Genomic DNA, 20,821 nt, shown 5'->3' on the forward strand with positions numbered 1-20,821 from the left:
TCCTATAATTCTCATATTCATTTGGAGTATAACATTTCTGCTTTGGCTCTTTTTTTTAGAACGTTTTACTGCTGTCAAGTTTAAAACAAATAGAATGCTGAATCAAAAGTTTAGAAAGAATGCTGTCAAGTTTAAAACAAAAAACAAAGGTGGAATTCAAACCTGTGCTGATACTGTACTGTATATGACCATTAGCACTTAATCCATTAACTTAATCACTCCATCACCCAGGCTGACGAACTGTAAAAGGTGAAGGCAGGTTATATCACTTCAAACTCCTAAATACTAGAAACTGAGCCGTGAAAACTGCAGCCATGGTGTACGGGTGATTAATATCAAACACTACAAAAGCAGTGCCATAAAAACTAGAAACAGGAATGCTAAAGGGAGAAACCTTCTGTTCTATACCAGAAAGCTGCTGAATACAGGTGAAAGGACTTTAATACTACACAGAGAAAGACAGGTCAATACTGGAACATCAACTCACTTAAAGACTGTGAGTACTGTGCGTATTAATTTGTTTGGTGTAGTCAAATGTAAAGGAACTTATTCATCAGGCATCAACTCGTTTCTGGTTGAGCTCCTGTTTCTCACAGTGGTGTGAATTCCTCAAGATAATTTAAAAGATAAAAAAGAAACACACTGCTGCATTGCTCAGAAATTGTAGTTTACAATGAAAAGATGTGAGATAAACTGGAAGAATATGTATTCCTTCTCAGACAGAATATGATGGAGGCACAGCACGCCACTCACTGCTTCAGTGCCACTGCTGTAATAGTCTCACTGCTTGAGTGTCACAGTGCTGTTATAGACACTCACTGCTTGAGTGTCACAGTGCTGTAATAGACATTCACTGCTTCAGTGTCAGTGCTGTAATAGACACTGCTTCAGTGTCACAGTGCTGTAATAGACATTCACTGCTTCAGTGTCACTGCTGTAATAGTCTTACTGCTTTAGTGTCACAGTGCTGTAATGCTGTCTCATTGCTTGAGTGTCACAGTGCTGTAATAGTGACTCACTGCTTCAGTGTCACAGTGCTGTAATGCTGTCTCACTGCTTGAGTGTCACAGTGCTGTAATAGTGACTCACTGCTTCAGTGTCACAGTGCTGTAATAGTGACTCACTGGTTCAGTGTCACAGTGCTGTAATGCTGTCTCACTGCTTGAGTGTCACAGTGCTGTAATAGTGACTCACTGCTTCAGTGTCACAGTATTGTAATGCTGTCTCACTGCTTCAGTGTCACAGTGCTATAATAGACATTCACTGCTCCAGTGTCACTGCTGTAATAGTCTTACTGCTTGAGTGTCACAGTGCTGTAATGCTGTCTCATTGCTTCAGTATCACAGTGCTGTAATAATGACTCACTGCTTGAGTGTCACAGTGCTGTAATGGTGTCTCACTGCTTCAGTGTCACAGTGCTGTAATAGTGACTCACTGCTTCAGTGTCACAGTGCTATAATAGTGACTCACTGCTTCAGTGTCACAGTGCTGTAATAGTGACTCGCTGCTTCAGTGTCTTAGTGCTGTAATAGTGACTCACTGCTTCAGTGTCTTAGTGCTGTTATAGTAACACACTACTTCAGTGTTGTGGTGCTGTCATGGTGACAGTACTGTCATAGTGAGATGTTTTGTTAATGTCACAGTGCTGTAATACTCACATTCAATATTACAGTGTTGTAATAGTGACTTGCTATGTCACTGTCACAGTGCTGTAATAATGACTCACTGCTTGTTACACTGGCGTGATATTGACACTGTTTCTACATCGCCATGCTGTAATAGTCACTTACTGCTTCGGTATCACTGTGTTTTTAGAAATGATTCCTGTGTCAGTGTCACCATGCTGTGATGGTGGTACAGATTGTGCTAGTAGTGACTGCTATGACTCAAAATGCTCAAGATTTTTGGAAATGACTCAATCACGAATTGTGAGTCGACTCCATGTTTGCTTCTTGACATCCTCAATGCTCTTGCAGTTAATTTCCAATAGTGTTACCAGATCCTTATGCGGTTAACCTTTAAAGTGATCCCTGGATTGGATTCATCAAGTCTTTGGGGTTTTTGCGTGCCTGAATCCATGCCATCTGTCTGAATAAGATTAGTCTTTTATGCTGCCCCTAAAGCAGGTACTGTACTGTATACTTGGTCCTCAGAGATCCCTGAGTCCCCCTAGTTTTTGTTACAACTTACTAGTACCAATGAGCACTGGGCCTTTAATTACAATGCTAATTGATGTCTTTAACTGGTCTGCTTAGTCAACTTTTATTTCCAACAACGCTAGCACACAGGAATTTATGCACTCTCTAGAATGTACCACTGCTCTATTGCAGCAATATTTTTGATTCATACAAAGCACAATACACCAAATGAAGTCTACCTAATGTATTGAATGACATTTTAAATTTTACACTTCTAATGATGTTATTAATTGCTAGCATTCCTCATACACATTACCTACACATTAGAGGTCAGAACTCAAATTTTATAATAAAGCCTATCAGTAACGTCAAAACCACGTTTTCTGCAATAGGAACCTTGTATTTGTAGTTATTCAATTCTCAAACGTCAGCGAGCCAGCCCCTGTAACTACCGATCTCATTGACTCATTCCTCTGCAGATCTGAGCTCCTTTCGTTTGTCCTGGAAGCACAACCTCCAGGCGCGCTAAAATCGCGCAGCGGTGACCAGGCGCATGTGCAGTACAGCCAGAGCTTTTTTTTTTCTGTGCTGGAGAACTTGCAACTCGAGCGACGTGTCTTTTGCTTGTTTTTTCCAACGATAAACTATCAGTAGCAACGCATATACGCTAAAATGGGGGAAATTAGACTTCCAAGACATATGTTTCTTTGGAGCATGTCTGTTATTTACATGTTTGCGTTTGCATCGCTTTATGTGCAGATACCAGGTAAGCATTTTTTGAAAAAGTGTTATTTTTTATTTGCAGCCAAACGACCTTTCGTGGTAGATGCATTACAGAAATGTAGTTTATGCACGTGTAGCCGGGATATTGAATGGGATTGTCATTTCCATTCAATAATGGAATGGGACTTCATTTTAGTAGCCTTCCGAACAATTTTAAATCTATACAGTGTTTACTCCAAGGAGTCAAGTTCATTTGTTCCACAATACTGCAGAAGTTTCCGCCTTCACCGCTTGGGTGTTTCCTTGTTCGGGCATTTTTAATTTGGGTATCCCATGCATGATAAAAAAAGTCACTAGTTTAGCATTTATACAGCTTGTGTAAACAGTTTGTATACATTTTGACTTGCAATGCAAAAACAATGATGCGGCATGCTACTTCTGTTATATGCAAAACCAAGGACGTTTAATATAAAATTCGAATAAAATCCACTGTCTTGCTAAGATTTACTGTAGCTTTAAACTTTTGAAAACCTTTATGCTTCTGTTTCTTCCGAAGTGTATGCAAAATCTTAAATCCTGTATAAGATACAGTGAAAATTCAGATTACTCGGCGTGCTTTGAAATGAACTGTGGCGGGTTTTTTTTCCAGTTCCTTCTGGGAACGTTATGGTCAGTCAGGTCCAGGGCTCTTATTTTTGTTGGTCTGTCCATTTTTTAAGTTCTTGCCTACATAAGCAAATTTGAAAAAAAAATACGTGGTTTTAAAAATTTGGTCACGTGAAATAAACTTCGGATAAAGAACTTCTTAGTTTTTGCCTCTTGAGATTGAATTGTTGCTTTTTTTTAAGTTGGGGGTATCATTGCATTTTGGGTTTGTGAATGTGCAACGCTTAGAAGCTCGCAAATTATTTCAATTTAAATACATTTTAGGGGCGCATCAGCATATGGGACAGTTGAGAGGTCTAATGAGATCTGATCTGCCTGAAATTTTACTATTTTTGGATGTTGATCATATACAGTAGTGTGTAATATTCCAGACTTGGCGATTATAACTCTCTTAGCATTGAGATTTAACGAGAAGGTTATGCGTGTGAACATGGGAGTTCAATTCTCGGTATTAGTTTTCTAGTGTTGCTTTTCGGTGCAAGTTTGTAAAGCACTGATACAGCTGAAAATACACCTACACCTGCATGTCATTGCTTTCGTTCAGGTGCTTAGTGCTTACGCGGTGCGTGTGGTCCAGAGGCGCTGCAGGGGTTACAGTAGGTCACGGTTACACTGTGGGTTCGGGGCCTGTGATTACTGGTCCAGTATTTCCAGAACCGGTCCTGGTGGCCCACCGGATCCGCTTGTTTCCCTTCCACCTGAGTTGTCCGTCACTGGTGCTAGCTGATGCCTTCAATGATTCCCTTGCTCCTCCAGAAATGTATCTGCCCGTTTCTGCGGTCCCAGTGCTTGATTTAAAAAAAAACTCTGCTTCACCGAACCGGCGTTAGTTTAAGTAGTGCTGGCGTTTCACGACGATTTGTCTTGATATGAAGATTTACGTGCTTTCCCAACGCTTTTAGGGTTTGCAGTGTTCATGCAATTGCCTTAAACGTCTCAAACATCATGGCGTTGTTGAACTGCTCTTTTGAACGTTTATGCCAGCAGTTATCACTTTAAAAACGGAAATGAACTTTTTAAGATTTTCTTTGCAACATGGGATTCGCTGTTTTTCAATTGTTTTCACTTCCCTTTTTTCCCCATTCCATGATAATGAGAAAGCACCTTCTAATGTGTGTTTTTGTTTACCTTTCTGGCACTATATGATAAGAACTGAAGATGATGGTTGTGGTTGTATAATAAGGAACATTTATCTGGTTTGATCATATTGAATTTCCCTTCATTACTTAAGGGAAACATGATAAACAGTGTACATGCCTGAAGTTGTACCAGTGCTATCCATTCAGAAAGTCGCTCTTTACCTGGGAAGAGCTGCAGTAACCCAGAGGCCAACCTTGAAATGCAGGCCGGGGCTTCACCCTGCATCACAGGAGGTCACACATACAGGGCCAGTTTAGGGAAACCAGGTAATCTAGGAAATGGAGAACTCAGTGAAAAATACAGAGGCCTGGGGCAGAACATGCATACTTCACACAAAATCCTCCTCAGTCCTGAATCAAACCAAGGACCCAAGAGCTGTGAGACAGCAGTGCTATAGCCATCAAGCTGTCATAACAGGGCCACTGCTTGAAATTCTAAAAATATTTAGAAGCCTATAAATGCACCTTTTTTAGTGCAGTAATATGGTAAGGTTAAGTTTTTGGGGGGAGTGGTAGCACAGTGGTTAGCATTGCTGCTTCACGGCTCTGGGGCCTAGGCACAGTTCTGGACTGGTGCTGTCAGTGTGTGTGTGTGTGCTCTGCAATGGACTAGCATCTCACCTTGCAAGGATAGGCTCTGGTTCCCCTGTGACCTTGAGTTAGACGAAGTGGTTAGAAAATAGATGATTTGATTTTTTTATTGGTAGATTGTTGTACATTAGAGCTGACACCAGTTTAGACCGCTGAAAGTTCATGCACAATTGGACAAGAAAGGGAAAATGACCAGCAGAGGTGTAACAATGACCTAAAGGTATAACATAACCATGCTATAACGTGTTGAGTGTGGCATTCTCTTGGAGCTAAATATTCTCTGCTATGCAGGGATTGGGGAACACAGCACTTAGTCCCAAGCACTGATTTGTAACACATTACTTTTTCAATTAGGTAATTCAGCACACCACAATAGCTGCCTGCCTGTGGTTCCTCACTGCATTGAATCAGTTTTTCCTCTCTGCCAGTTGTTCACAGTTCTGCTCAATTCCACCACTTCTGTTTTTTCCCCTGGACTGCAATGTAGTAGTATATGTGCTTTGGAAGTCCCTCTAGTACCAGACCTTTAATGTGTGTGCAGGACCTCATAAAAAGTTTTCTATGACTTCTGGATGATACATTATTGTGTAGGTCTTTGTATGGTCTGAGTTTTCTTCTGGCTTCACACTGTATAAAAATGTGCTCATGGCTGCTGCTGCTTCCTGTGAGTCACTCCCGGTTCCTTGTTTTGTATATATGTCACTGTGGTAAACAAGTAAACCCATTAACCAGGAAACAAGTAAATTGTACAATATGTTTGTACATCTGAAGGGACTGCTCTCAATGATTCCTATAAACCTTTGCTATCAACACGGGTAGAATAATCTTGATTCCAAACTCAGAGTGTTCACCGAAGAGTCTCCTGTATTTTCTGTCTTGGATGGCTGTAGTTTTCACCTGTCTTGTGCTCAGAACTGTATGATGGCACACTACATATCAGACTTGGTTGCTGTTGCATTTACTGGAAGACAAATTGCAGCTTCCAGTAGCAGGAAGATGTGCACATAGAGCTCTTCATTATGGAGCATTAACTGTGTGTAACACTGTCTTTTTGACCAGTCACCAAATCTGCATCACTGGTGCTCTTGACTTGCCTATCAGCACAGTTCTGTGTACTTATGGATTCACCAGTGTTTAAAATGCTAATGCTGGTCATCTGTTTTCTGCATTGATTAAACGGATGAGTTTCTCCTGACCCTTCACCTAAAACAAGAGTCCTGAGAGCTGCTGGTCTAATCTGTGGCAAAGAGGCTCTTTGTCATATTCTTGCCAGCTGTCCAAGCCAGCAGGGCTAGGCTGAGAGCCACGTCTGTGAAATATCAGATCCTGTACTTGAGAAACTTATTATGCAAAATGTCTACCTCACACTGTCTTAACCGAACGCCAGAATGTCTCGATTTTTCTTTAAGTGCATTTTCAAGCACAAATTATAAACAGCTGATTTGCAGGAGTATGAAATGTGCTTTGCTGAAATACCTTGGCAGCCTTTTCTGAAGGAATGTTGCCAGTTTACAACTGTACCGTGTCATTTTTCTAAACCTAAAACCATTATTCTGCCAGTATCAAAGATTAGATTAATATATATATATTAAAGGATGATTAGGAGGACTTGTTTACAAGATCATAAGAAAAAATAATTCATTTTAATTTGATCTTTTAATATTAAATGAATCCACAAGTGGCAGTTTGTGTTGCAAAGAGTTTTGCAACACTAGCTTTAATGTTAACATTACAGCTCAATACAGTTCTTTTGGAATCTTCTAAATCTATATCCCATATTATCTTCTGTCTCTCTCCTACTGTGAATAAGGGTTTAATGATTTTTTAATCAAACTGTGATGTTTTGCATTTTTATAGCATGCATCTGCATTAGATATTACAAGATTGGTTTATATGGCCAACAGAAACAACATTCCAGTGCATGCAGTGCATTGAACTGTACTGGTTTTATGATAGAAATGAGCAAGTCTTGCAGTGTACAGTCTGCTGCTTTCCAGCATGCGTCCAGTATAGGCATGTCTGACTGAGAACGCAGCTGCCGTTTCTTGGAATCGCTTGCTTACAGAGCAAGTGCTGACAGCAGCTATGATTTTGTTTGTGGGGGGGAAAAAAATGCTTAATAAAATCTGTAACTCACTTGACTGGCGTGCAGAAGCTGATTCATCATTAAGCTCAACAACATTGATGCATCAAAGAACGTTAATGTAACACTCAGTTGTAGAGCTTTAGTTGAATTTTATTATGAATATAATATAGTTGTGTTTATATATAGTTAATATAATTTTATAATGAATTTTATATAGTTGTGTTTGGCCTGCACCCAGAATTAATGTGAATTAATTCTTAACGTGAATTAAAGGGGGCTGGATTTGAGTGCATAGTTAATATTGGATGAATGCTTGTCCTAAGGAAACTTTCTAAGATTTCTTCTGAAATGGCCTTTTCTGGCCGTAGCCCTGGTTGAATCTCTGACAACAGGGGTTTTCTTGTTTGTTTCACTTCAGGAAAGGGATAATGTAGTACTCTAATGTATAAATACCATACATACCACGCTTCCAACAGTGGTTACATTTCTGCCCAGTTGCACACAATCCTCTTCTCACCCACAACATAAAACTGCACAGATCTAGTGTTTACCAGCACGGCCTAACATTCCTGCACCTGTAGTCAAACCGGAATTCAAAGCTGTTTGAGATGCTAGTATTTAAAATATTTGGAAACAGTGCTATTCTGAAACAGTCACTGTGTAGATACATCATAGATGTTTCTTTCACAGTCCAAAAACATACTGGTAGCTTAATTGGCTTTTGGGAAAATTGACCCTGGTGTAAATGTGTGTGTCTGTCCTGTGATGGACTGTCCAGGGTGCATCATGCTCATTCCTTTTGTGCATTTTGCAAAAGGAAGCCACCGGCATCCATTTGGAGCTGCAACAGACAGTGACTTGGAATCCTAAATCTCGGCTCCCTCTCTTCCTCTCGCTAGGTCTCTATGGAAACGATGGTATCCTGCCCGCACGGTGGCAGATGCGATACACTGGGAAGTCTCTACTGGAGCAGCTCCGAGACTCGCCCACCTTGCTGTGGCTGGGTCCTCGACTAGGCCTGGACACCCAGCAGGGAATGGAGTTGATATGCCTGTTGGGGACCCTGCTAGCCTTTGGCGCAATGGTGTTGGAGCCACTGAGGGACAGCCTAATATTCTTTTGCCTATGGGCCCTTTACCTCTCTCTCTACCAGGTATGTAACTCAAAACTAGTATAACCTTTTAAGGTTTCTTGTCACCTAGCTGCTAGAAATAAAAAACAGGGCTGGTCCAGCTCAAGAGAGATTAGATAAGGGGCATGTCAGCAAGGACCTGTTGGAAAGCTGCGCTGTAGATTTGTGTAAGCTACTGAAAGCTTGAAGGTGATGTTTTTTGGTGAATATTTAGATATACCTTCTGCTCAGATTATCTTGATTTTACGGAAGCATTGGAATTCTCCAATTATTTTCCCCCATAAAAAAAAGCTTTAGAAAGCTTGTTGGGGGGAAGGAAATCTTATCTTCCTAGGCTAACCAGTAACACGTTTGACATTTACTGTGAAGGCAAAATCACATTATTCAATTTAATGATCCAATTAATAAAAAATAGCTTGTTATAAGCAGGCATATGCACAATTATGGTATAAATAAACCATGACTTCTACTATTTGTGTGCCCATTTGGTGGCTGGCCCATGTTTAAAATGATACAGTTTAACAGCACTGTGTGAGAAGGCTGTCAATTGACAGATTTCAAAGCATATATTTCCTGATACTATGCTGTAAAGCTGTGTATCATAGAGAATTTTCACATTTAGTTTTATATATACCCAGAGTGCCCTGCATTGAAATTATTTTCATTTTCTCTGCAAAATCACCCCAGTGATTTTGATCTGAATGCCATCATCACCCTTAAAGGAGGAAAGCTGTGCAAATGAATTACATATAAGACGACACCGGAAATATTTTCTGTGTATAAGGATACAAAGTGCACTAAGCTGGTCTTGACTTGTCTGGAAAAACACAAGCTAAAACACTGAGTAGAGGGGAAAGTCTGCCTTCAAAGAATCAAACAAGTATTGCCAAAATGGGTTTGAAAATAAGATGAGCCCTTATCACAGAGAACATTAAATTATCTATTTCCTGTATTTTAGAAATACATATGCTTAAATAGCTAATGGATTGTATTTTACAAATGCAAATACTCATAATTGGTTTGATCTGGGATTGCATTTCAATAGGTCCTTTTGCACCATGACATGATTAAATGTTCACCTTAATTATATTGAATGTTAAATCACAATTAAGATTATTGTGCTTTATATTTGAATGCTAATAACGTACATTTTAGTAGGTTTGCTTGATTTTTCTTGTCTTCTCATTGGCATCTATTTGTCTTTTAGGTTGGACAAGTCTTTCTCTATTTTCAGTGGTAAGTGATTTTTAAAAATAACACACGAAGTCTCAGTTAGTTCAAGAGAGGTCAATCTGAATTGAACAACAGTGCTGTTTCAAAGGAAAAAAAAATCAAAATGTAAAACTTAAAATTAGTGCTAAAATGTCAAAGTACATTATGACATTATCTGGAAGCACTGCAGATAAGTCTCCAGGAAAAGATTGTTCATTTTACTTTAACTTTCCTGGTACAATTTAGCGTAGACTATATTTGCAAGTTGGTAGTTGGCATCTCTTCTATCTCTCAGCTGCCAGTTCAATTGCAGACCACAAATGTATTTCAACAGTTGACTGCTCCTGTCCTTCAGAACCTGAAGATTGTGCCTGGAGATTTGAAACTGTATCTGTCTGTGCTGTCCTCTGTATTCTCATACCTGTTTGGTGTAGAAAGGCTATGGAAACACCTCTTTCCAGTGCAGTGCCTGTCAAACACAAGACAGTGGTGCTTTATTTTATGCCAACAAGAAAAGATGGTATGAAAATGTAAAAAAAGTAATCTTTCAGTAGTCACAGCTAGTGACTACTAATAAGCAGTTTTTCTTCTTTTTGGCCCTGTGTTCTTTTTATACTGCCTAGGTATTACATGTCCATTATTCAGCTCAAAGGTGGTATGTTTGTTCAAGTCAAGCTTGACTGAAGTTGGATTATTCCTGAAATGTATTGAGTTCTAAATTGTGGCTTGAGTCCTGAAAGGTTTTTGAATTTTCTTTTGGTAACCTACGCTTTCAATACTTGGAAGTGATTTTATCTAGCTCTAGGCAATGAAATGTCCCTTCTGTTCTAAAATGGCATCAGATAAACTGCAACAGGATGTTCTTTTCTGCCTGGTGGATTTCATTACTTCCAAAGGTTAATAAATTCCTTGATTTTGTGAACTTTAAACCATGTTAAGACCGTGTATCTAGTCTACACATAAACCCTCTTTAAAGAAGCCAGTGACTATGCACCCAGTCAAGAACAAATGTTAATAATGCTAATTATTAAGAAGCAGTTACTCTGACATTTTACAGACATCACATTGATTCATTATACTGGTTAACAGTTGTCCACAACAAGGTTGTAAATGTCCGCTGTGAGCTTCTCCTGATGTGCGTGGGTGGCCACCATTGGACAGATTACAGTCTGTACAGCTGTGGCACTTGCTTTGCACCAGTTTGCTGTTGCTTTTCTGTGGGGTTTTGTCCTGTTACTTCATGGAGCCTGCCATGCTTTGTCCCGGCTCATCCAACACATGTTCCTTGGTGTTCAGAGCTGTTGAATAGGGCACTCATGGCCTAAGTGAGATTGTATTCTCAATTCGTGAGTAAGGTCTTTCAGGGGGAATGTTGCTCATTGGCAGGAACCCAAAAGAGGAGCAGCAGCTGAGCTCCCAGCACTTGGATCCATGTTGCACCATGCAGTCAGGTTGCCACGAGGAGAGTTCTGTAGTAATCAAACATTCCTGGCCAGGCCATCGTACGTGGGCCTCCCCATCTTCAGGCCTGTGTCACCATGACAGACCTGCCATGCAGTTAAAAAGTGGCTTGACTGTTCTTCCTTGTCTCAGCAACCGTATTAGTCTGTCCGCCATTTATGTGTTCAGACTGTTCTGTTCATTCAGCAGTCTTTTCTCTTTAGGGTATTTAGCACTGCTGTATGGTATCATAATAAATCCTGCCACCCTACCTGTCAATTTGTTCTGCAAGTAGTAGTTATCCTGTAAGAGAGTTTTAACTGACAATACGCAACTCCCTTCCGTTTTCACCTGTTAACGAGCTTGCTCTGCCCCCTTGCTTCATCCCACAGTAAAAAAACAAAAAACCTTCTAATAATAAGTCAGAAACAATACAGAATTCACATAATGAAACTTCACCTAATCCTGGAGCCTAGTCAAGACCTTTCTAACAAGCTGGTTTCCCAGGCTGCAGTAAGCTCCTAACTGATCTCTGGATAATATATCCATCAACACTGGTACATTTAAAATATATAGCCCACCCTTCATAATAAGGTCTATGAATTAGAATATTTTTAAAATACTAGGCCTAATATTAAAGTAAAGTTAAAATCCAGTAATGGCTTCCTGTAATGTATACCATGCCTTCCTATCAATAATCCAGCAATTAGTCTAATGCTCCGCGTATCTGTGCCTAACTCCCTGACGTCTGCACAAAATCTGGATTTGCACCTTTAGAGGATTTGGCTCCACTGTCAGCAAGCCCACCTGAGGTGTTGCTCCAATGTACTGATGACACAAAAGCATTGTTCACGTGATAAGCAAAGCATAAGGGTTTCTTTCCGTTTGTGTTTTTGTTTTAATTTTCATAAGGAATGCCATTGCCTGAATGATTTATACAAATAATTTAGTGCTCACGCAGCAGCAGCCAACGTAAGTTCATCATGATCAGTCATTAATGGTTATTTAATTTAAATAATGCCAGAACTTTTAATCTGTGTGCAACACCTCATGTGGGGGAAAGTATCATGTAAACCCATTAATATGGCTCATTGGGGTTATTAATCTAGTCATAGACATTTGTGCCACAGTGCAGTTGGAGGGGATTACATGTGTATATACTGTATAAAAAAAGCTGAAATAAACCATTGTCTTCCTGGGTTTTCTGAAAATTGTATTTAATCACGTTTGTACCATTTTTTTCAGGGACAACTTGTTGCTGGAAGTGGGGTTCCTTACTGTCCTTATAGCTCCTTTGAACCTCTTCAGATCAAGGGCATCCTTGAAGTACCATGACAGCATCACGTTCTGGCTGACCCGCTGGCTTCTCTTCCGCCTCATGTTTGCCTCTGGAGTCGTCAAACTGACAAGTCGATGCCCAACTTGGTGGGGCCTCACAGGTGCCATAGTTTACCTTTGTAACATCTTTAGCTGTTAAGCACTGCATCTTGTGAATTCATGCTTACTAAAATGTCTTAAGCCCAGGACACAGGCGATGATCCTTGTTACACTTCTCATTTTCATGCACAGAGCACAATGCAACGCATATGAGTTTCATCCCTTTTCTGCAGAAGAATCCCTGTCTTTTTAATGAAAAGCTGAATGACAGTTTTTTTCTTACTGTATTTGCTCTGTCACTAGAATGGATATATGGCTGTACCTTACAAAGACACTGACATAGCAGATATTATGAAATCAATTCTGCCTGTGAATGTCAAATAAGGAGAAGCTGATGGAGGAGAAGAGTTCATGACTCTTGAGAATGAGACAAGAGCAGGGAGAAGGCCTTCATACTTTTTTTTTCTATTTTTTATTGATGGAAAAGCTAAGGCTATATAGCAGTACTTTAGAGTTTTCACTTGGAGGAAAACAGCAACATCCAGACATGACCTGAGGTAACGCTAGTCTGTCAGGTCTTATGAACATGATAAAAACCTGATGGCAGGTGAAATAACTTGACATTCTACATTGGTGGTTCCAGTTCTGTAGGTGAAGACTTGATGTGTTTTGTCAGTGCAGATCGGGGTTTGTAGTTAGCTGAAATGAGGTCCCACTGCCCAGTTGCTCAAATGGCAAGTGGACTGAATTGATTTCAGGTAGATTTTCTTTTTCAGTTGCCTCTCTCCACAGCTAATGAAGAATCTTGTGTTTTGCAGCTCTAACGTACCATTATGAAACCCAATGCATCCCTACACCTCTTGCTTGGTATGCCCATCAGTTTCCAGTGTGGTTTCAGAAGCTGAGTGTTGTTGGCACGTATGTCATTGAGATAGCCATCGCGCTACTCTTCTTCGCACCCATCAGGAGCCTGAGACTGGGTGCATTTTACTTTCAGGTATGTAATACGCCTCCCTGTCTCCGTAACAGTGCTTGGAAATGTACCGTCTGTAGAGGGACCTCAGAAACCCTCTGGAAAAACCTTTCTTCAGGATCTCTTATAAATCTCGTTTAGTTAATTTTGATGTTGTGAGGTTATTTCAGTAAACATTGTTTTATATAGTGCCTTTAAAAACAAGCTGTAGTGACACTCCCCATATGGGGCTATATTTGGATATACATTACATAAAGTTTATGCGAAGTTTAGTGAAGCAAGCTGTTTAGCGCACCACCCATATACTATAGCTGTGTCTCAATGAACCTGCCTGGTGATATGTGTCAAAAGCTGCTCAAATGTACAGATAAAAGCAGAACTTCCCTGTACAAGTTTCTGAATGAAAGGTTATCGTATATATGCCAAACAAGCATCTTATAACTTAAGTCATGTCACTTGGCTTATTGACAAAGACATGTTCTGTTTTTATATTCTGGGCGCAAAGCCAACTATGTAAAAGTTAGATGCAGCGGTACTAAGCTATAGCAAAAATTAACCTTTTATTTCTTCAGTGTAAAGAAAACCCCCCAAAATTGCTATTATGATTTATAGTGAAATTGGAAATAATCTCCAGAGTATGGGGATGCAAATCTTGAGGACCACAATCCATGGAAGACTTCAAGAAAAATTCAGAGGCTGTATTGCAAGGTGGAAGCGCCTCATCAGCAGAAAGAATAAAAGGGCTTGATTAGAACTGGCATAAAAATACACGCGAGATGAGCCACAGGAGTTCTGGAACAAGGTTTTATGGACACACGAGACCAAAATGAACATCTATAGAATGATGGACAGGCTAAAGTGTGCAGAAAAACAGGAACAGCCAATGACCATAAGCATACCACTTCTTCAGTAAAGCATGGTGGAGGGAGAATCATGGCTTGGGCATATCTGTCTGCTTCCAGAAGGGGCTCTCTGGTCTTTATTGATGACTTAACTGAAGATGGCAGCAGTAGGATGAATTCAGAGATATACAGATCCTGTCTGCAAATGTAAGAAAAAAATGGCACTAGACTTATTGGGCGGCAGTTTGTTATGCAGCACGACAATGACCCGAAACATACTGTACACTTAACACATCAGACAGAAAAAGTGGAACATTTTAAACTGGCCAAGTCAATCACCAGATCTGAAACTAATTTAGAGTGCCTTTCATTTGTTCAAAATGAGATGAGCAACAACTTAAAGAGGCTGCAGTTCAAGCCTGGCAAAGCATCTCAAGTGAAGAAACAAAGGGTCTGGTGATGTCAATGGGAGGGAGGCTCAATGCAGGTATTGCGAGCAAAGGAATTTCAACAAGATACTGACCTTTTCACTTTTTTTGTGTCACAATACTTCTTAAGGTCACCTTAGTTTTGGGGGAATGTACACAACATGTGCTTTGGTTGAAAAATGATTAATTGTGTTTGCACAATTGTCCTAAAAATAAAAGGCGACCTTCTGAACTCTGACTCTGGAATAATTTGTTTTATGTGAATTTCAATTTCTTGCGTATACAACGCAGACATGCCAATTTTAGGTTCTTGTCCCTACTTTTGGAGGGCACCGTATATAAAAATTACACCAAACAAAAAAGGTGGATATAAAATGTAATTAAAACTTGTTAAACTAGTTGAAAGTACTTAAAGCAGCGACAGCGCAGAAGTCTGTGGGAAATATATTGACTGTGGTAGTGAAATAATTTAAATATAAGTTATGAAGAAAAAAATGGCAAAACAAAATGGAAGCCAGTGACAAATTTTAAAGTTAGCCACTGGTCATCGTCATACTAGTCATACTATGTTACCTATGTCACTAAAGCATAAAAATTGATAACATTCAAACAAAGGATCGAGCAACGTTGGAGGTGGCAGTCAGACTGGATAAAATAGACTTTTTTCAGAGTCACAATTGATGAAGAGGTTGAGCATAAAGGGTATGTTAACTATAGCTCACTGCTTGCTCGCTACACACTGTACAGCTCTACTGTAGAGACTGGATAAATAAAGGGTCCAACAAAGCAAGTTCTTCAGGAAAATATTTCTCCTCTCTTTTGCACTTACTTTGGGTTTTTGGTCGATTTTGTAGGTTCTTCTTCAGGTGTTGATAATACTAACCGGAAACTACAACTTTTTCAACCTCCTCACCATTGTCCTGTGTTTTTCCTTGCTGGATGATGACCAAGTTAACTCATGGTGTGGACATGGCAAAAAGAAGAAGTACAAATGTGAGCAGTTTTATTCTTATCTGTGTGTGTTTAAAAGTGGAAAGAAATTAGATAACCTGTCAAGATTTTACAAGCAGTGAAAAGTATTCAAATGTGGTCTGGTCTACATAATGCATTATTTTCAGGGCTGTAGGAAAGTGTCAGAGTCAGATGTTTGTTTGTTTTGTTCATTTGGATTTCAAGTATTTATCATTAACTACTGTTTCTGGGCATCCTAATGGTGCAGTGGTTAGCATTGCTGCCTCACAGTACTGGGTTCACTCATGGGTTCATTTCTGGGCCAGGGGTACTATCTGCGGGGAGTTTTCATCTTCTCCCTGTGTTTGTGCGGGTTTGCTCTGGGTGCTGTGGTTTCCTCCCATACTCAAAAGACCTAACCTGGTAGGTTAATTGTCCTCTGGGAAAATTGGCCCTAGTGTGCGTGTCTGTGTTTTTGTCTGCCCTGTAATGGCCTGGTATCCTGCTTTGCACCAGTTGCTTGTTTGAAAGGGATCAAGCTGGATGGATGGATGGATGGATGGATGTACTGTTTCATTAGCACTTGCCTTTGTTCCTTATGTTTGATTTGTACAATTATTGTATTTTGAAATAGAACAGATTATTTGCTTAAACTTGAAGCAATTGAATTAGGTGTTAGTCTGTGGATAGTTTGAAAGGACAACCAACCTACTAGGTTCTGTCACCCTCTCAGGCAGTCGATCTGCCCCCTTGTGTTACTGGATGAAGTACCATTCCAAAACAAGTACTAAATGCTTTGCGGGTTTTCCCCCTTCACTGTATATATGCGTTCATAGTACAAGGATGAATTTTGACTGAAAGAGAAGTTTTCAAATTGTTATGATGCCTGTGAATCTTGTAAGCCAAACACTACACTTTTGTGTTTTTTTTTGTACTTTTTACAGCCTGGATGCAAACACTGTTCTATTGGGGAGCACTTCTAATTGAATTAGCTGCCTACGTATTGATTATATACTGGACTGTGGTGTATTTTGAAATTCAGATCAACTGGGAGCAGAAAAGTGTATCGTCAAAGATGGGTAAGGATTGTCTGGGTTGTTATCTGCCTTTTAAGTAGCTTTATCATGATGAAACAAATGCTTCCAATCGTAGGGCCATATCATTTTTGTTGGTTTAAATTTTTCTCCAGAAGTTTTCTGCTTCAATTTAAAAAACAATTTTTGAGATTGTGATCCAAACATCATATTTTTTTTTACCAGGCAATAATTACAGATCCAGCCATTCAGAATGTATGGGGGACACTGCAGTAGTTTGCAGTTCAGTGTCTGCAGGGTACTGCAGCTTTTTAGAAATACTCAGTTGTGTGACTGCACTACTTTGCTAGGTGGAGCAGTGAAAGATTTACGTGGCATGTGGAGCATTTAGGCTGTCACCAGAAATGCCTGGTTTCGAATTCCGGTCAATGCTGAAGAACAGTCTTTAATTCCCAATTATAAAATTTAAGATGTATACTGTTCAGACTTTTATTAATTTTAAACTGTGTATTATAGCCTGTTAAATATTAAACTAATTAAAAAGAAGGTATATTTTATATTAAGAATAAGGTATATTCTACACACAGTAGATGGTAGTGGTAGCCAAATATAAAAAAGTACACAACAGTATTCCACCTTCTTCATAAATATTTTATGCATCAAAGTCTTTAACTTGGTGACTTACTGTGGGTTATGGTTTTAACATGCTTGTTCTACCGTTATACCTTTTTTTGAAGTACAGTATATAAACTTGATAATGTTTTATCCTTTTCTAAGAATACGTACAGATGCAGCCATTCAAAATGCGTGAGGTATTTCGCGGCATACCCCGGTGGGCGTGTCACAGTATCACGCGGTATGACGCAGTTAACGTGGTGTCACGTGGTTAACTATCCGGCGTCGCCTTGTAAAACCACCAGGGGGAGCTTAACCTCTCATGTACAGCATTTGAGCCTTTAATTTTGAACTTTGTATTACAGCATGTTAATCATCAGTCATTAAAATGTTGGTATATTTTATGAAAGCAAGATTGCTCAGTTGGACAAAAGTACACAACCTACCTTTATCAGAAATATCAAAGCCTTTACTGAAGATATTACTAATAGTATTAATAATGGATGACTTTGGACAAGCTGTATACTCAAAGTATAATTTCTTTAGCACATTTGTACAAGCACTTGGAATCTGTCCAAGCCATACTTTGTCAGGCATTTTGTTTTACTTCAACGGGCATAAAAACTTCCTTGCTTTTAACAGGGCGTTTCATAATTTCTAGCTACGAAAATGATTTAAAATGCGACACCTATCATTCAACTAGAGCTTAAAATATCACAAGGAAAAATACACACCGGTATTCCATTTCTCCCTAAACATTGTAAGCTTCGAAGTCTTTAACTAATGTGATACCGGAGTCAACAAGCATACTTTTAGAATTTGATTAAAAGGGAATATAATATGGAATCGCGTATCTCAAGAAATTAATAACGGTATGATTATATCCGTGTACTGCGGCAGGGCTGTGTAGGGCTGTTTCGCCTGCTTGTTCATGCGAGCTGTCTTGTAGCCTACTGGTCTAGGTGCGTGACTACCAACTGGCAGGTTGTGTGTTCAAATCCAGCTGGTGCTGGACCTTCCAGTTTTATTTATTTATTTTTTAATCACGTAACATAAACATATTACCGTATGCAAACTGTACTGTATACAATATGTATATGTATATTTAATGTCTTAACTGTGCCCGTTTAAGTATTGAATATTCATATCTAATTTTACCACTGAAGGGAAATCTTAACATAAACATACAGTATATGGCTGGTCTCGGTACTTTAAAGAAAAAAATACACACCAGTATTCCATTTCTCCCTAAACATTGTAAGCTTCGAAGTCTTTAACTAACGTGATACCGGAGTCAACAAGCATACTTTTAGAATTTGATTAAAAGGGAATATAATATGGAATCGCGTATCTCAAGAAATTAATAACGATATAATTATATTCATGTTGCAAAAGAACTGCAACGGACATAAAAACTCCCTTGCTTTTAACAGAGCGTTCCATAATTTCTAACTACGAAAATGCCAGGTGAAAGGATTTGTAAACATATTTTGTTAAAGCAAGTCAGTTTTTTCTGCAACACATAAAATACATTTTTCCAAGAAAGTTTAGCCTTTGTCACTAATGAAACCACTAAATAAAGACATAAATATAGAAATCTTAAGATTTGTTTTATTTAATGTTGGTAGCAGGATGAACTGTCAGAGTGTATATTTTGTCGCAAAGTTGCTGCAAGATGTTAACAGTGAAAAAGGTATTTAGAAATGAGTTATTTCAAGATGAAAAAGAAAACATACATGAAACATGGTTTCATTACGACCAGAATCGGTCTTGAGATTTTTAACTTGATTTACAGTATTTGAGAGGTATGTCTTAACACCGATACTACAGTGCTTAAGTACTGCTCACGTATATGTTTCTAGGTTTATATTATGCATTTCATACGGTCAAATTACTTTTGAGCAACTAATAAGAAGCGCGAAACGGTATGCGTTTTACTTTCATTTTGTGCTGGGAGCCATGGATTGATTAGAGATATCAAGTACATACAAGTCATTTTTTAAATGTTGTAGTTCGTCTTGAAAAAATGTTACGAGTACATCATCTATCAACAATCACACAGGTTCTGTTTCCATATTGCGGATTTTGGTTAGGTATTATCAAATCCAGTGGCGCTGTTAGTTTACTGAGTCCCATGTCACATGGTCTGTGATTGAAACCAGAAAAACCGGTTTAATTCGTCACAGCCAGCACTCTTCAGGTGTGAGGGTCTTCTGCTCAGAATGAAACGCTAAAATGTTTGTGTATATTCTAATGGTAGTGGGGGCAGGGTGTGTGGGAACAGGTTTGGTTGAAATTGCATTGGAGATCTATGTTCTTCACACCTGAAACATTTTCTCTGAAAGCATTTTCTTCGCAGTTTAACCGATCTTGTTACAGCATGTTACAGTTTACTATTATTAACCATATTAATTTTAAGTGCTTAATGTAAAATCTTGTAAAAATATATTTTCATTGTTCAAATATACATTAAGTCTGACTATCATATAATAAGTTAAATACAAAACTAAAGAAAAAATAGGGTTAAATATAATTCAAAATATTTTGCATTACATTATTTTTTAACAATGTTAACTGTTTATGAATAATAAAATGTATTAACTAAGGAGTAGGATGGCACAGTTGTTAGTATGTTTTTTGTTTTGTTTCTTTTTCATAAATACAACAGTAGTACCTGATGTCTCAGTGGCTTTCAAAATTAAATTATTTCTCCCTAAACATTTTAAGCATCGAAGTCTTTAACTAACGCGATACCGGAGTCAACAAGCATACTTTTAGAATTTGATTAAAAGGGAATATAATATGGAATCGCGTATCTCCAGAATTTAAAGACCAGACAATCGCAAACTCGTTTTCAATAAAATTATTTTATTCATTCAGCAGTTTGTGAGAGGGACATCCAGCAGGGAGAGACACACACACCGGTTTTCATTGACAACATTGTTTTTTTTTCAATTCCTCTTGTCTAACAGGAATGTTTTGTTTGTGGACAGACTGTTAGACAAGAGGAAATTTGTCTAACAAATTAAAAAACTCCATCCCGGCCTCTCAGTTCACCACCGCGCAGGACTCTGTTGATGCTGTCCCCGCCGGCTATCTCCCCCCAGGAAGCACAGCGGAATTCACAGATGCCAGTGGGACGAATAATTCTCCCAGATGTCCAACTGCTACCCATCACCCAGGAGATGGAGGGGGGGTTGTACTTGCAGTGCATCGGCATAGACGGGAAAGCAAGAGCCGACCGCTACGCCGCCCTCGTGTTTCGAAATCTTGTGACTTTTGAAATTTACTGGGGGTGGACCACGTCTGTAAATTTCGATGGGTCCAGAGGCAAAAGTGCCTTGCCTTGCAATCTCCGGGAAACCATTAGTACGATGGTGAATCGGAGATTCTCAACCCTTGCTGCGTACGACTGGAAAAGAATTCGTGATCGGATCAACGAAATGCTTCGTAGGAGGAGGCGGTCTTTTCCTC

General features: G+C 39.2%; 1 protein-coding gene across 1 annotated transcript in view; it reads left to right on the top strand.

Moving 5' to 3' along the window:
- The first annotated feature begins 2,700 nt into the window (after positions 1 to 2,700).
- The window catches only part of lmf2a (lipase maturation factor 2a), a 30,378-nt gene continuing 12,257 nt past the window's right edge, over positions 2,701 to 20,821 (top strand). The window contains exons 1-7 of the mRNA XM_088924225.1: positions 2,701 to 2,904; positions 8,243 to 8,496; positions 9,683 to 9,711; positions 12,373 to 12,566; positions 13,323 to 13,501; positions 15,602 to 15,740; positions 16,643 to 16,777. Of these exons, the coding sequence (XP_088780351.1) occupies positions 2,811 to 2,904; positions 8,243 to 8,496; positions 9,683 to 9,711; positions 12,373 to 12,566; positions 13,323 to 13,501; positions 15,602 to 15,740; positions 16,643 to 16,777 (1,024 nt within the window). The 5' untranslated portion in view covers positions 2,701 to 2,810. The remainder of the gene's footprint in view (positions 2,905 to 8,242; positions 8,497 to 9,682; positions 9,712 to 12,372; positions 12,567 to 13,322; positions 13,502 to 15,601; positions 15,741 to 16,642; positions 16,778 to 20,821) is intronic.

This window comes from Atractosteus spatula, chromosome 8, assembly GCF_055471065.1.
Source record: "Atractosteus spatula isolate fAtrSpa1 chromosome 8, fAtrSpa1.hap1, whole genome shotgun sequence".
In the NCBI taxonomy this organism is placed as follows: domain Eukaryota; kingdom Metazoa; phylum Chordata; class Actinopteri; order Semionotiformes; family Lepisosteidae; genus Atractosteus; species Atractosteus spatula.